We start from the raw sequence: 16365 nt of genomic DNA on the forward strand, positions 1-16365 counted from the left end.
GTGCCAAAAAATGGATGCTTTTGAACTGTGGTGTTGAAGAAGACTCTTGAGAGTCCCTTGGAGTGCAAGGAGATCCAATCAGTCCATCCTAAAGGAAATCAGTCCTGAATATTCATTGGAAGGACTGAAGGTGAAGTTCCCAAACTTTGGCCACCTGATGGGAAGAGCCAACTCATTGGAAAAGACCCTGCTGCTGGGAGAGAGTGAAGGTGGGAGGAGAAGGGGATGACAGAGGATGAGATGGCATCACCGACTCAATGGACATGAGTTTGAGCAAGCTCCGGGAGTTGGTGATGGCCAGGGAAGCCTGGCATGCTGCAGTCCATGAGGTCACAAAGAGTTGGACACGACTGAGTGACTGAACTGAACTGAACATCCCTAGGAGACAGTCAGTCTTATAATCCACATTTTACAGATGAGGAAATGCAGGCACCGGGAAGTTAGGAAGTTGCTCAAGGTCATCAACAATAATAAAGTGGTAGCAAATGAATTTGAAGCCAGGGCGTTAGTACCTACCATGACACTCTATGTTCTGTGCTTTTATGACATAATTGATTTTTATCAATATGCAAGGTGATGTCGTAAAACCAAGTCTGTCAGTATGCAGTTCAGTTCCTCTATGTCCTGTCTATGTCTGCTAGGTCTGTCTGGTTCTGAAATCTTTCACTCAATTTTTTTTAAAAAGTAGGAGTTAAATACACAAAACAAAAATGATTTTATTTGGATTATTTGATTATGATGTCTTCCTCATACATGATGTGGTTTTTTTCACATGTAATGATAAAGGTGGAAGAATTATTTGTCCTAAGTGTTTACAGTGAATCTTGAATCCCATGTGGTCAGATATGAATATTCCTCTACCTCGTTTCTTTTAGTTTGTGTTGCCTACTTCCGCTTTGTCCACCTCCCTCTTTTCCACCGTTGTCACTCAGCTAAACGTGTGTTTCATGTAAAGATCATATAGTTAGGTTTTGGTTTTAATTCAGAATTCCCATCTTTGCTTACTAATTAATGGGAGACTTAGACCTTTCTAATTGTAATGGTTTATATTCTGAAATTTGTTGTTTCTGTTTTTCTTTAGGGTGATTATAATGATTTATTGTACATATTGTTGACTTATTTGCCTTTTCCAGTGTTTGCTCTTTGGAGAACTTGAACATTCTACTGTGGTTTTCTACTCTATTAATCACTAGCTTACCTTTCTTCATTCTCATAATCAGATAAATATTACTCCATTCTCACCACATTGCTTCCCATTCCAAGATCCTCCCATTCCTCTCTATTCCAAAGAGATAAGACCTTTAGAATGCATTTGTTTCCCTCTTTTCCCCTAGTACCCATCTCTTTACCATGAGAACTTTGAAAGGTTGTTCTGCTCCTCCCTCAGTCCGTCCCCAGCTTTAGTCTGTATCACAAGTCTTTAAAGAGCATGTAAATCACACATTTCCAGACAGTTTATCTTCATCCATTTAGATATAACTTCTATCATCTTCTTCTTTGTTTTTTTTTCTTCTTATTTCTATTAAACTGGACTACTCATCCATTCACTCATGCATCCATCCATAATCCATCCATCCCTTCTTCCATCATCCATTATCCACCATCTATCCATCCATCCATCATCCACGCATTTACACCCTCCCTCCCTTCCTTCTGTCTTTCCTTCCCTTATATATCCATCTACCTCTTCAGTCTGTTGCAAAGTTTATCACTCATTGTTTCTCCCTTTCCTCTACATCTTCCCTCGCTAAGGGGGTCCTGATTGTTTGGTTAAAGCTCCTGATTGTTTGGTTAAAGCTCCTGATTATTTAGTTAAAGCCCTTTGTCAGGTGAGTTCTGTGGATATTTTTCTCCCATCATTTTTTGTCTGTTCAGCTGTCACCTTCTCAGAGAATCCTTTTCTGACTACCATCGTCAACCTCATGCACTTGACACTTCCTGACATTTCTTCTGTGTTTATCACTTATTTGCTTATTTTCCTGTCTTCCCCACTAGAAGGTTAAACTCACCAAGGACATATACTTTATTTTATTGATGTTTTTATATCCCAAGTGCCTGGATCTTATTTGAACAACAAAGAGGTGTCAAACAATTATATTCTGCATATCTTCCAATATCTTTCTGTCTTTTGCCCTGACCTGTGGGCACCCTCTTGCCTGGGAACAGGGTTTCTCAACTGCAGTCCTTTCCTTGCAGTGGACTCTTGCTACTCTTCCACTGGCTTCTGATTTTGCATGATGCAGATGAGAAGTTTGGGGCCAGCTCACCCCTCTATATCTTCTGCACACCCCAATTTATGCAGTGTTATATGCGTGTATTTTTTTTTTCCTCCAGCAATCTTACTTGTTTACCTTTGAGCGCCTGACAAAATGCCTCATGCCCCCGCCAGGCTTCTCTGTCCATGGAATTGCCTAGGCAAGAATACTGGAGTGGGGAGCCATTTCCTCTTCCAGGGGATCTTCCCTACCTAGGGCTTGAACCCAATGCGTCTCCTGCATTGGCAGGCAGATTCTTTACCACTGTGTCAATTGGGAAGCCCCTCATGTATAGTAGGAGTCCCTAAAACATTTGTTGTAGAAAGAAATGGATGGGAGGATGGATGAAGGAAGGAAGGGCTGCAGGAATGTGAGAAGGCATGTGGTGTTCTTATCACAACCCTTGAAATGTCAGTGACAGAGATGTCCTAAATCAGTGATTCTGCAGGTGGGGTCCCAGGCCAACAGCATACGCTCTACGTGAGAACTTGTTAGAGATGCAAATTTGGGCACCCCGCCCCAGATCTATTGAATCAGAAACTCTGGGGGTGGGACCCAGTACTCTTTGCTTTAACAAGTCCTCCAGGTGATTCCGACCCAGGCTCAAGTTTGAGAACCACGGCGGTGGACCAGTCTCGTTTTATAGATGGGAAAACCAAGACGAGGAGCTTGGGAATGACCTATCTGAACTCACACATTCTGTCTGTGATACAGCCGGGTCCCCAGAGTTACAGCCTCTGCCCTTGCCACCCAATCAGCCTGCCTCACTTCATCTGGCCATTTCTCTTTGTAATCAAAAGGAACCATGCATTTGTCAAACCATTTCAAAGTCCTGGGATTGAATCTCCACTCCTGTGAGGTTTCTGATTTCACTGGGGGTTTTCCAGAATTTGGAAAAAAAAAGAAAGTGCCTTAGAGTTGTTTCTGCAAGGCTTTGAGCAGTGGAAAGGAGCCAGGCAATTGCATTACTCCTCACTGGAGGCTTCTTAGGCCGGAGCTGTAATGTTAGAGCTCCCTGTGATGGCCCAGGCCCTCCTCTCTCTCTTGCCATAATGCATGTCACACACGATCTGGTTTCCTGCTTTTGTGGGAGAGAATGTATGAATGGTGGTTGATGCTGGCCCAGAGGAGAGACTAGGGACTTTGGCCTTGATCAAATCTCCACAGTTATTATGCTTTTCTTGCTAATTTCTTCATTTGGTTACAAGTTCCTTTTTAAATGTATTTTGCATACTCCTTTCCAATCTTATTCGTATGCCTGTTTTTGTTTGTTTTCATTTGCTGTCCACCATGCCGGATATACCATCAAAGAGTGTTTCCTTTCTCCATGTCACTAGCACAGCACTTTACATGCCACAACCAACTATAGACATGTCCCTGTCATTCTTAAAAAGTAAACTTTCTATTTTAAAGAAGAGTTGCAAAGATAGTACAGAAAGTTCCTATATACCTTATACCCCTTACTTTTATTCTTTAGCGAGCGGGCTTTTAGGATCAAAGAACTGAGATATTTTGAGCAGAACAATGACACTCTTAGATTGATCATTTTGCATGGGAAAATCTTCTAGAGGACTTCTTTTGTTTTGCCCAAATTCTGTTGAATGTACATCATTTGTCAGACCCCAGAATATGCCTGAGGCCTGTACAATGGTAAACAAGTCATAATGTTTTCTTCTAGTTTTAGCTCTTGAGGCCAATAGTAGAATTTGCTTTATATATATTAAAATTTTTTTAAAAATTATGATAAAATAAACATAGCATGCAATTTACCAGCTTAATCATTTAAAGGTACAGTTCAGTGGTGTCAAGTACATTCATTTTTGTGAATTAATTACGGTTAATGTTCAATACTCTTTCATCTTGTAAAACTAGAAGTCTGCATCATTAAATAACTCCCGATTTCCTCTTCCACCCAGCCCCTGGCAGGCACCGTTTTACTTTTTGTTCCTGTGAATGCGACTACTCCAAGGAATAAGTGGAATAACGTAGTATTTGTCTTTTTGTGACTGGCTTATTTCACTTACGGACCTTGAGCTCCATGATGCCCTCACCGTTTGTCCAGGTGGTATCACGTGTCACAAGGGCCTTCCTTTTTCAAAGCTGAATCATATTCCACTGAATGGACATTCCACATTTTTATCCATTCATCCAATGGTAGACGCTTGGGTTGCTTCCTGCTTTAGGCTCTTGTGAATGATGCTGCCATGAACGTCGGTGTCCACGTACCCCTTTGTGTCCCTGCTTTTGATCATTTGGTAGAAACCCAGAAGTGGAATTGCTAGACCATGTGGAGTTATTGTTTTTGATTTTCTGAGCAACTGCCATACTGTTTTCCACAGGGGCTACACCATTTCATGTTCCCAACACCAGTGTATAAGGATTCTGGTTTCTCTGCATCTCTGTTATTATTTTCCATCTTTCCTCCCTTGCTCCCTCCTTTCTTGTCTTGCTTCCTTCCCTCCTCCCCTCCTTTCCCCTCCCCCTTCCCCTCTCCTTCCCCCCGCCATCCTTTTTCTCTCTCTTCTTTTTTGGGTAGTGGCCATCCTAATGCATGTGAGATGGCATTTCATAGTAATTTTCATTTTCCTTTCCCTGATGGCTAGTGCTGTTGAGTGTTTTTTCATGTGTTAAATATCCATTTATGTATGTTCTTTGGAGAAATGTCTATTCTAGTCCTGTGTTTATTTTTTTAATTGCTTTTTAAAATAAAATGGTTATATTGTAGTTCCTCATAGAATCTGGATACTCTCACCTTATCAGATATGTGATTTGTGAATATTTTCTTTCATTCTGTGGGTTGATAGTGTCCTCTGATGCCTAATTATTTTTTCATTTTAATGAGGGCTTCCCCCGTGGCTCACCTGGTAAAGAATCCACCTGCAATGTGGGAGACCTGGGTTTGATCCCTGGGTTGCGAAGATCCCCTGGAGAAGGGAAAGACTACCCATACCAGTATTCTGGCCTGGAGAATTTCATGGACTTTATAGTCCATGGGGTTGCAAGAGTCAGACATAACTGAGCAACTAATGTAACTATTTTTTACTTTTGTGGCTTGTGCTTTTGGTGTCATATCCAATAAATCATTGCCAAACCCAGCATTATAAGGATTTTTTTCCTATGTTTTCTTCTAAGATTTTATAGTTTTAGGTTTTAGAGTAAGTCTTTGATTCATTCCCTGGTGGCTCAGATGGTAAAGACTCTGCCTACAATGTAGAAAACCTGGGTTCCTACATCTTTCGTGACTGAAAGATTAACATTTTTCATTTTGAGTTAATTTTTATATATGCTGTAAGGTGAGCATCCAGCTTCATTAAAAAAAAAAAAATTATTTATTTGGGCTTCCGCAGTGGCTCAGATGGTAAAGAATCTGCCTGCAATGTGGGAGACCCAGGTTCAATCCCTGGGTTGGGAAGATCCCCTAGAGAAGGGAATGGCTGCCCACTTCAGTATTCTTGCCTGGAGAATTCCATGGACAAGGAGCCTGGTGGGCTACAATCCATGGAGTCGCAGAGTCGGACTGAATGATAAAACAACTAACACACACATGCATAGACACACACACACACACATTTATTTGGCTACCCTGGGTCTTACTAGATGCGGTATATGCGATCTAGTTCCCTGATCAGGGGTCAAACCCAGGCCCACTGCTTTGGGAACACAGAGTCTTAGCCACTGGATCACCAGGGAAGTCCCCAGCTTCATTTTTTTGCATGTGGATACCCTGTTTCCAAGCATCAGTTTTTGAAACAAATGTCATTTCCCAGTTGAGCCATCTTGCCAGCCTTGTCAAAAATCATTTGAGTTTATATATGAGGGCCTAATATAATTTGTTTTGAAGTGAGATCAGTGCATACTAACACTTATATGTGTGTGTTTCTACCGCCTCCCCACCCCATTTAGGTAGTATCACATTGTTCGCACTCATTACCGTCATCCTGGGATGCCTTAAAATTGGGTACTTCATTGGATTTTCTGAATGTCTGTCAGCCACTGAAGGAGTTTTCCCTGTCACCCATGCGGTGCACACTCTGCTGCAGGTAAACCACACGGTGTTTGCTTATGCTGCTTTGGTGTCTGCCAACTGTATCCCAGGGTGTCTAAGACGGTCTTTCGGCCACCTCCTCTGCACAGTGGGACTGTGTCCCCGTGGCCACTTTTGTGGGAATCTTCAGGGGCAAAACTTACACTGATGAAGGGTCAGGAAATTCAGTCAGGCTGGAGCCCATGGGAATAGGCTTGGGGAATTTTAATTAACAGTTTTATTGAGATATAATTCACATCCCACACAACACACTGATTTAAATTGTACAGTTTGGTGGCTTGGTATATTCATAGGGTTGTGCAACCGTACCTATAATCCATTTTAGAACATTTTCATCATCCCCCAAAAAACTTTGTGCCATTACAGTCTCTGCTCTGAGTCACTGAGACACTTTTTTGTTTTTTTTTTTTTTAGCTTACTTGTGGATTAAAATCTTTAGAAATGTATGAGAATTTCCTTCTCAACCTTGGTCAACTTGGTGTGGCTAAGAAGGGAGGACTTGATATGTAATTTAAATCTGTAGCTTAGAATCAGAAAAACCTCATGTTTGAAGAAGACCCGAGATGGCTCTCCAGCATAGCTTCCATTCTTGGCCAAAATCCCTGGTGATGGCTACCAGGGTTGACGTAACTACAAAAGTAACAAGTAGTGTTTCTATTGGACTTTTGCATTTCACTTCGTGTAGTGCTTTCAACATCTCCACAAGCACAGCTCTTGGATCATCACAATAAGGACAGAGGGGACAAATGACTTGCCCAAAGTCACAACCAAGATGCCGTGATTCTGTTTTTTTTAATTGCAGTGTAGTTGACTTACAGTGTTGTGTTCATTTCTGCTGTACAGAAAAATGATTCGGTTATTTACATATACAGTCATTCTCTATACATACACACACACATTCTTACGTTGCTGTTCAGTCGCTAAGTCAGGTCCAACTATGTGTGACCCCCTGCACTGCAGTGTGCCAGGCTTCCTTGTCCTTTACTCTCTCCCGGAGTTGCTCAAACTCATGTCAGTTGAGTTGGTGATGCCATCCAACCTTCTCATCCTCTGTCGCTCCCTTCTCCTGCTGCCCTCCATCTTTCCCAGCATTAGGATCTTTTCAAATGAGTTGACTCTTTGCATCAGGTGGCCAAAGTATTGGAGCTTCATCTTCACATTCTTTTACATGTATACATTCTTTATACATACATAAACATTCTCAGATGGTTTGTCTCCACAGAAGTCACCCTGAAAAGCCATGATCCAGGTGTACTGTTATTGCTGAAAATGTTTCTGCATTTCCCATTGAGGAACATTCTTTAGGACAAATTTCTCACTTCTGAAGGCCCATGATACCATTTTTTAATCTCCATCTTTTATTAAAAGTAGCCTCCACCTGCATCCAGGTGACTACCAGTCAGCTTTTGGTGACCTTACAGTGTTTCTTGAGATGGAACACATTTTCACAAGTGAGGTTCTCTGAGAGGATGTGCCAGGCGAGCTTGGCAGAAGTTTGTCTTTGTGGGAGCATCTCTGGAACTGGGCAGGAGCTCCCAGGGTGATTTGTGCAAAGGGGTCACCTTGAGTTTTGAGAATTATTATGTGGTGAATCATGTCCTTCACACTCACGTGTTGAAGACCTATAGTCCAGGACCTCAGAAAGTAATTGTTTGGAGACAGAGTCTTGACAGAGGTAATCAAGGCTGAATGAGGTCACTTTGTTGTTGTTGTTCAGTTGCCAAGTCGTGTCCAACTCTTTGCGACCCCATGGACTGCAGCCTGCAAGGCTTCCCTGTCCCTCACCATCTCCTGGACTTTGCCAAAGTTCATGTCCAGTGAATGGGTGATGCCATCCAACCATCTCATCCTTTGTTGTTCCCCCTTGCCTCTTGCCCTCAATCTTTCCCAGCATCAGGGTCTTTTCCAATGAGTCAGCTCTTTGCATCAAGTGGCCAAAGTACTGGAGCTTCAGCTTCAGCTTCAGTCCTTCCAGTGAATGTTCAGCGTTTACTTCCTTCAGGATTGACTGGTTTGATCTCGTTGCTGCCCAAGGGACTCTCAAGAGTCTTCTCCAGCACCACAGTTTGACAGCACCAATTCTTCGGTGCTCTTCCATCTTTATGGTCTGTCTTGGGTGTCACTAGAGTGGGCCCTAATCTTACAGGACCGGGGTCCTTATGAAAATAGGAGAGGAGGATACAGACTCGCAGTATGAGAGCATTGAAGGGAGGTGGCCATCTACAGGGAAGGAGAGAACCAACCTGCCAGTACCTTGATCTCAGACTTCTGGCTTCTAGACCTGGGGGAAAATTAATTTCAGCTGTTTTAAGCCATCTGATCTGTGGTATTTTGTTCTTGAAGTGCCAGCAAATGAATGCAATTAACTCCAGGGGTGTGCAATTCACCCCACCCACGAGGACAATCTTCTGGAGATTCCAGTGACAATGTGGAAAGCCTTAGGGGACCAGAAAGAACTTCCTTATGCCCTCCCACCCTCCCTTCCTCCCCCGCCTCTTCCTTCCTTCGCCCCCCAAACAAAAATCCCTGTGTTCAGTACTCTTGAGTCTAGCCGTGGTCTGTTCTCTTTGGGGAAGTCAGTCAAGGGGGAGACAATCAACAAAACAGACAATGCCAGCACCACAACTCAATGCTTAGACAAAGTCACCCAGGGACGAGGGAGAGCCAGGAAGGCCTCTCACTAGTTTTGAGGTGGGGGTGTTGTCAAGGAAAGAGGGATGTGGTGTGTCAGACACCATAACAGAGGACATTTAGGGGTGTGCAGCCTCTCCACATGATGGGGAGGAGATGTGTGGGCTGTAGGGGGAGGCGAGCTAGGGCGATGGGCCTGGACTGAGCCATGATTTGGTGTAGGGCTTACGAGCATGGACTCTGGTTTTGGCTCACACCAGCAGTGTGACTCTGAGCAAATGTCTTAACTTCTCTGGGCCTCATGGTCTCATCTGTGAAACGCCTCCTTTATGGGGTTGTTGTGAAAATTAAAGGCGTGGTGTGTGTACCAAGCACATTGCTGTGAGTGCTTGGTCAAGGGTGATGTCCACTTTAGGAGTTTTGACCTTCCCACAAAGGCAGTAGGGACCCATCGAAGGTTCTGAGTAGAGGAAAGACCTGGGCAAACTTTTCCACAAGGGCAGTGGGGAGCCATTGAAGGTTCTGGGCAGAGGAAAGACCTAGGCAGATATGGTTTTCAAAATATCACTCTGTTACTTGATGGCTTGGGGATCTCTTCCTTCCTAATTTAAGACATTTTGTTAGTCAGTCAATTAATCCATTTTTCTATCCTTATTGGATCCTGACTGTGTGCATTTGCTACATTAGATGATGGAAAAATAAAAATGTTACTTTTTAAAACAGACTTTGTGTTTTTAAATTGTGGTAAAATACATGTAACCATAACATTTGCTGCCTTAGCCATTTTTACCTATTTGCTTCAGTTCAGTTCAGTTCAGTTCAGTCGCTCGGTCATGTCTGACACTTTGCGACGCCATGAATTGCAGCACGCCAGGCCTCCCTGTCCATCACCAAGTCTCGGAGTTCACCCAAACTCATGTGCATCGATTCGGAGATGCCATCCAGCCATCTCATCCTCTGTCGTCCCCTTCTCCTCCTGCCCCCAATCCCTCCCAGCATCAGGCTCTTTTCCAATGAGTCAACTCTTCACATGAGGTGCAAACGTATTGGAGTTTCAGCTTCAGCATCAGTCTTTCCAATGAACACCCAGGATTGGTCTCCTTTAGGATGGACTGGTTGGATCTCCTTGCAGTCCAAGGGACTCTCAAGAATCTTCTCCAACACCACAGTTCAAAAGCATCAATTCTTCGGCATTCAGCTTTCTTCACAGTCCAACTCTCACATCCATACATGACCACAAGAAAAACTATAGTCTTGACTAGACAGACTTTTGTTGGCAAAGTAATGTCTCTGCTTTTTAATATGCTATCTAGGTTGGTCATAACTTTCCTTCCAAGGAGTAAGCATCTTTTAATTTTATGGTTGCAATCACCATCTGCAGTGCTTTTGAAGCCCCCCAAAATAAAGTCTGACACTGTTTCTACTGTTTTCCCACCTATTTCCCATGAAGTGATGGGACCGGATGCCATGATCTTCGTTTTCTAAATGTTGAGCTTTAAGCCAACGTTTTCACTCTCCGCTTTTACTTTCATCAAGAGGCTCTTTAGTTCCTCTTCATTTTCTGCCATAAGGGTGGTGTCATCTGCATATCTGAGGTTATTGATATTTCTCCCGGCAATCTTGATTCCAGCTTGTGCTTCTTCCAGCCCAGTGTTTCTCATGGTGTACTCTGCATAGAAGTTAAATAAGCAGGGTGACAATATACAGCCTTGATGTACTCCTTTTCCTATTTGGAACCAGTCTGTTGTTCCGTGTCCAGTTCTAACTGTTGCTTCCTGACCTGCATATAGGTTTCTCAAGAGGCAGGTGGTCTGGTATTCCCATCTCTTTCAGAATTTTCCACAGTTTATTGTGATCCACACAGTCAAAGGTTTTGGCATAGTCAATAAAGCAGAAATAGAAGTTTTTCTGGAACTCTCTTGCTTTTTCGATGATCCAGCGGATGTTGGCAATTTGATCTTAATACCGCGGGCGGCTGCGACCAGCGCGCATAGCGCGGCCGAGAGGAGCTACCCCACGTCCGAGGTCAGGGGCAGAAGCCAGGAGGACCCCATGCCTTAAATGTTCCCTTGGTATCTCTAATTTTCTTGAGGAGATCGCTAGTCTTTCCCATTCTATTGTTTTCCTCTATTTCTTTGCATTGATCGCCAAGGAAACCTTTCTTATCTCTCCTTGCTATTCTTCGGAACTCTGGATTCAAATGGGAATATCTTTCCTTTCCTCCTTTGCTTTTCACTTATCTTCTTTGCACAGCTATTTGTAAGGCCTCCCCAGACAGCCACTTTGCTTCTTTGCATTTCTTTTCCATGGCGATCGTCTTGATCCCTGTACAATGTCACGAGCCTCATTCCATAGTTCATCAGGCTCTATCTATCAGATCTAGACCCTTAAATCTATTTCTCACTTCCCCTGTATAATCATAAGGGATTTGATTTAGGTCATACCTCCATGGTCTAGCGGTTTTCCCTACTTTCTTCAATTTAAGTCTGAATTTGGCAATAAGGAGTTCATGATCTGAGCCACAGTCAGCTCCCGGTCTTGTTTTTGTTGACTGCATCTTTGGCTGCAAAGAATATAATCTATATATATATTATATATATATAATATATATAATCAATCTGATTTCAGTGTTGACCATCTGGTGATGTCCATGTGTAGAGTCTTCTCTTGTGTTGTTTGAAGAGGGTGTTTGCTATGACCAGTGCGTTCTCTTGGCAGAACTCTATTAGCCTTTGCCCTGCTTCATTCCATATTCCAAGCCAAATTTGCCTGTTACTCCAGGTGTTTCTTGACTTCCTACTTTTGCATTCCAGTCCCCTATAATGAAAAGGACATCTTTTTTGGGTGTTAGTTCTAAAAGGTCTTATAGGTCTTCATAGAACTGTTCAACTTCAGCTTCTTCAGCGTTACTGGTTGGGGCATGGACTTGGATAACTGTGATATTGAATGGTTTGCCTTGGAGATGAACAGAGATCATTCTGTCATTTTTGAGATTGCATCCAAGTACTGCATTTTGGACTCTTGTTGACCATGATGGCTACTCCATTTCTTCTGAGGGATTCCTGCCTGCAGTAGTAGATATAATGGTCATCTGAGTTAAATTCACCCATTCCAGTCCATTTTAGTTAGCTGATTCCGAGAATGTCGACGTTCACTCTTGCCATCTCCTATTTGACCACTTTCAATTTGCCTTGATTCATGGACTTGACATTCCAGGTTCCTATGCAATATTGCTCTTTACAGCATCGGACCTTGCTTCTATCACCAGTCATATCCACAGCTGAGTGTTATTTTTGCTTTGGCTCCATCCCTTCATTCTTTCTGGAGTTATTTCTCCACTGATCTCCTGTAGCATATTGGGCACCTACTGACCTGGGCGGCTCCTCTTTCAGTGTCCTATCATTTTGCCTTTTCATACTGTTGATGGGGTTCTCAAGGCAAGAATACTGAAGTGGTTTGCCATTCCTTTCTCCAGTGGACCACATTGTGTCAGACCTCTCCACCATGACCCGTCTGTCTTGGGTGGCCCCACACGGCATGGCTTAGTTTCATTGAGTTAGATAAGGCTGTGGTCCATGTGATCAGATTGACTAGTTTTCTGTGATTATGGTTTCAGTGTGTCTGCCCTCTGATGCCCTCTCACAACACCTACCATCTTACTTGGGTTTCTCTTACCTTGAACATGGGGTATCTCTTCACAGCTGCTCCAGCAAAGCTCCTGCTCTGGAGGAGCTACCCCATATCCAAGGTCAGGGGTGGCGGCCGAGAGGAGCAACCCCACATCCAAGGAGCAGTGGCTGTGCAGCCGCAGGAGGGCCAAGAGGAGCTATTTGGTTCAGCAGTGTTAAATGTATTCACATTGTCATGCAACTAGTCAGCACAACTCTTTCATCTTACAAAAATGAAATTCTGTCCTCTTTAGATACTAACTGTTGATTTCTACCACTCCCACCACTGGGCAACTGCCATTCAACTTTCCAACTCATTTAGCTTTCTGTCTCTTTGAATCAGACAAGTAGAAACATAGAGGGCTTGTCCTTTTGTGACTGGCTCATTTTGCTTAGCATAATGTCCCCAACATTTATCCATGTTGTAGATGTGTCAGAATTTCCTTCCTTTTTGAGGCTGAAAAGTATTCCATTCTATGGATGGACCACATTTCTTATCTGTTCGTTCAATGATAGACCCTGGCGTTGCTTCCACATTTTGGCTGTTGTGAGCAATGCTGCTGTGAACGTATGTGTGCAAATATATTTTTGAGACCCTGCTTTTTAAAAAATATTTATTTATTGGCTGCACTGTGTGGGCTTTCTCTAGTGGTGGTAAGCAGAGGCTACTCTCTACTTGCGGGGTGCTGGCTTCTCACTGAAGTGGCTTCTCTTCTTGCATGGTATGGCCCTAGGGTATGCAGGCTTCAGTAGTTCTAGGCTTGTGGGCTCTAGAATGAGGGCTAGAATGTCATTATGGTGCTTAGTTGCTCCATGGCAGGTGGCATCTTGCCAGACCAGGGATCCAACCTGTCACTTGCATTAGGCAGGTGGATTTCTAACCACTGGACCGCTAGAGAAGTCCTAAGACTCTGCTTTCAATTCATTTGGATATGTACCTAGAAGTCAAACTGCTGGACTGTATGGTGATTTAAAAATATTTATTTAAAAAATGTAACATTACTGAAAAAAATTGAAAAAGAGTCTAAAAATACACCTGTAAGTCCTCAACTGAAATATTAGTTGCTGTTTTTATGTGTTCCCTCTCCTTGTCCTCACGTGTATATTCTTATCAAAGTTTTATATATAAGGTGCAGATTTTCTGTGTACAATTTTTCACTTAAATCATAAACTTCTTTATTTTTCTATATGGTCTTTTTTAAAGTATTCTTGTTAAGATATTTATTTATTAATTGGCTGTGCTGGGTCTTAGTTGCTGCAGGCTCCTCTCTAGCTGCGGCGAGCAGGGGCTCCTCTCTAGCTGTAATACTCGGGCTTCTCACTGCAGAGGCGTCTGTTTTTGCGGAGCACAGGCCCTCAGCACACGGGCCTCATTAGTTGTGGCATGTGGGCTCAGCAGTTTCAGTTCCCGGGCTCTAAAGCACAAGCTCAATAGTTGCAGTGGGCTTAGTTGCTCCTTGGCATGTGGGATCTTCCCAGACCAGGGGTCAAACCGGTGTCACCTGCATTGATAGGCGGACTTTCCACCACTGAGCCACCAGGGAAGCCCCTGCTATGTAATCTTCATCAAAGCATCAGCTAAGTGGCCATCTAGCTTAGAATTCATAGACAAAAACTAATTTACTTTAGCGCTTCCCTGTTGTTGGGCTGAGTGTCATCTTTACCAGGGGTCACTGCTCTCTGTTTCTCTGTTTTTTAAGTTGTTAGATGTTTCATGAATCATGCCTGACAGTGTTTTCCAGAGCAGGATAGTAAATCTTAGGCGAAATGATGTGGATGAGAGAGTATGTGCGGTGTATTTTTGAGTGTGTGTCTTCTGATTATTTTTTTATAGCACGCACTTGCAAAATGAAGACTGAGACAAATTTATGAAGTGCCCGGCTGTGTTTGACAAGTAGTAGGTGCTCAACGTGTGTTTGTGTCTAAAGCGTGTAGTCACTCAGTCGTGTCTGACTCTTTGTGACCCCATGGACTGTAGCCCGCCAGGCTCCCCTGTCCATGAAATTCTCCAGGCAAGAATACTGGAGTGGGTTGCCATTCCCTTCTCCAGGGGACCTTCTTGACTCAGCGATCGAACCCATGTCTCCCGCACTTCAGGCAGATTCTTTACCATCTGATAATAAGGCTCCAAATGCTTTAGGAACTCAGATTATGCAGAAGACAGAGGAGTAAGTTGACAACAGAGAGCTTTTACTGAAAACATACCTACTGCAGGCTCTGTTCTAAGTAGACATGGATTATCTTATTTCACTGCTGACAATACCCACCAAGGTAAGTTTCATTATCATCCCCATTTCACAGATGGGAAAACAGACTGGCCCAAAGCCAAGGGAGCTGAGATTTGCACATGGGTCCAATACAGCCTCCCCACATTTAGCCTGCATCCTGAGTTGCTTCTAGTGACTGCATGGCCAGGGGCCTGGGCAACAGATATAATATAGTACATATAAGTATATAATCGCCTACATAAGAAAGTTCTGTTCTGAGAGCGCATTTGTAATTCAAATTTTTTGTAAGTCCAACAAAGTTAGCCTAGTTACCCACCTATCACAGTTAGATATGTAATGCTGTGCTTTAGTTGATCATTCATTTCCAACTCTTTGTGACGCCATGGACTGCAGCCTGCCAGGCTCCTCTGTCCGTGGGCTTTCCCAGGCAACAATACTGGAGTGGGTTGCCATGCTCTTCTCCGCGGGATCTCCCCAACCCAGAGATCGAACCCAAATCTCCCACATTGCAGGTGGATTCTTTACCGACTGAGCCACTAGGGAAGTCCAGCTATATAGTACTGTACTGTAATAGGTTTATAATACTTTTTACATAAATAATACATACAAAAACAAACACAAAAGTAAAACATTTTAAATCTTACAGCACAGTACCTTGTGTGTGTGTGTGTGGGGGGCTTCCCAGGTGGTGCTAGTGGTAAAGAATCCATCTGCCAGTGCAAGAGACATAAGAGACGCACGTTTGATCCCTGGGTTGGGACGATCCCCTGGAGGAGGAAATGGCAACCCACTCCAGTATTCTTGCCTGGAAAATCCCACAGAGGAACCTGGCAGTCTACTGTCCGCGGGGTCACGAGGAGTCAGACACAACTGAACGACTGAGCATACAGTGCACACACCTTGAAAAGTAAAGTATTACAGTGCAGTAGCGGGCATACAGGGGCTGGCATGAGCGGACAGGTGAGGAGAGCTACTGACTGGAGGACTGTCAGTGATAGGAGACGGAGGGGAAACTATGATCTCACTCACGCCTGACTCCTTGGAAAATACCCTGATGCTGGGAAAGATTGAAGGCAGGAGAAGGGGATGACAGAGGATGAGATGGTTGGATGGCATCACTGACTCGATGGACATGAGTTTAAGTAAGCTCCAGGAGTTGGTGATGGACAGGGAGGCCTTATGTGCTGCAGCCCATGGGGTTGCAAAGAGTCGGACACGACTGAGCCACTGAACTGACTGACTGAGGTTGCTAGAATGCATGCTTGCATCTCTGAAAGTTCGTAACTTGAGGATTTGTATATAGTGGACTTACTGCAGAGTGAGATAAAAGACCAACCTGAATCACTTCTGTTCTTCATTTTAAGCACCCAAAATTTGGTTTCCAGCCACTGATGTAGTAACAGTTCAGTGGATATTTCTCGAATGAAGCCCTATAAGGATGGTATAAGCAGGTGAGCAGGCATCATGGCGGGCAGGCTGCTGCTCCCCAAGGCCCAGCCCACAGCATGAAGGGTACCATTTCCTCCTAAACCTGGAGG

At 43.6% G+C, this 16365-nt stretch overlaps 1 protein-coding gene across 1 annotated transcript in view; it reads left to right on the forward strand.

The window, feature by feature from the left end:
• Nucleotides 1-16365, forward strand: part of OTOP1 (otopetrin 1) — a 42929-nt gene that overhangs the window by 7763 nt on the left and 18801 nt on the right. The window contains exon 2 of the mRNA XM_052641788.1: nucleotides 6159-6295. Within this exon, the coding sequence (XP_052497748.1) occupies nucleotides 6159-6295 (137 nt within the window). The remainder of the gene's footprint in view (nucleotides 1-6158; nucleotides 6296-16365) is intronic.

Source organism: Budorcas taxicolor, chromosome 6, assembly GCF_023091745.1.
Source record: "Budorcas taxicolor isolate Tak-1 chromosome 6, Takin1.1, whole genome shotgun sequence".
Classification (NCBI taxonomy): Eukaryota; Metazoa; Chordata; class Mammalia; order Artiodactyla; family Bovidae; genus Budorcas; species Budorcas taxicolor.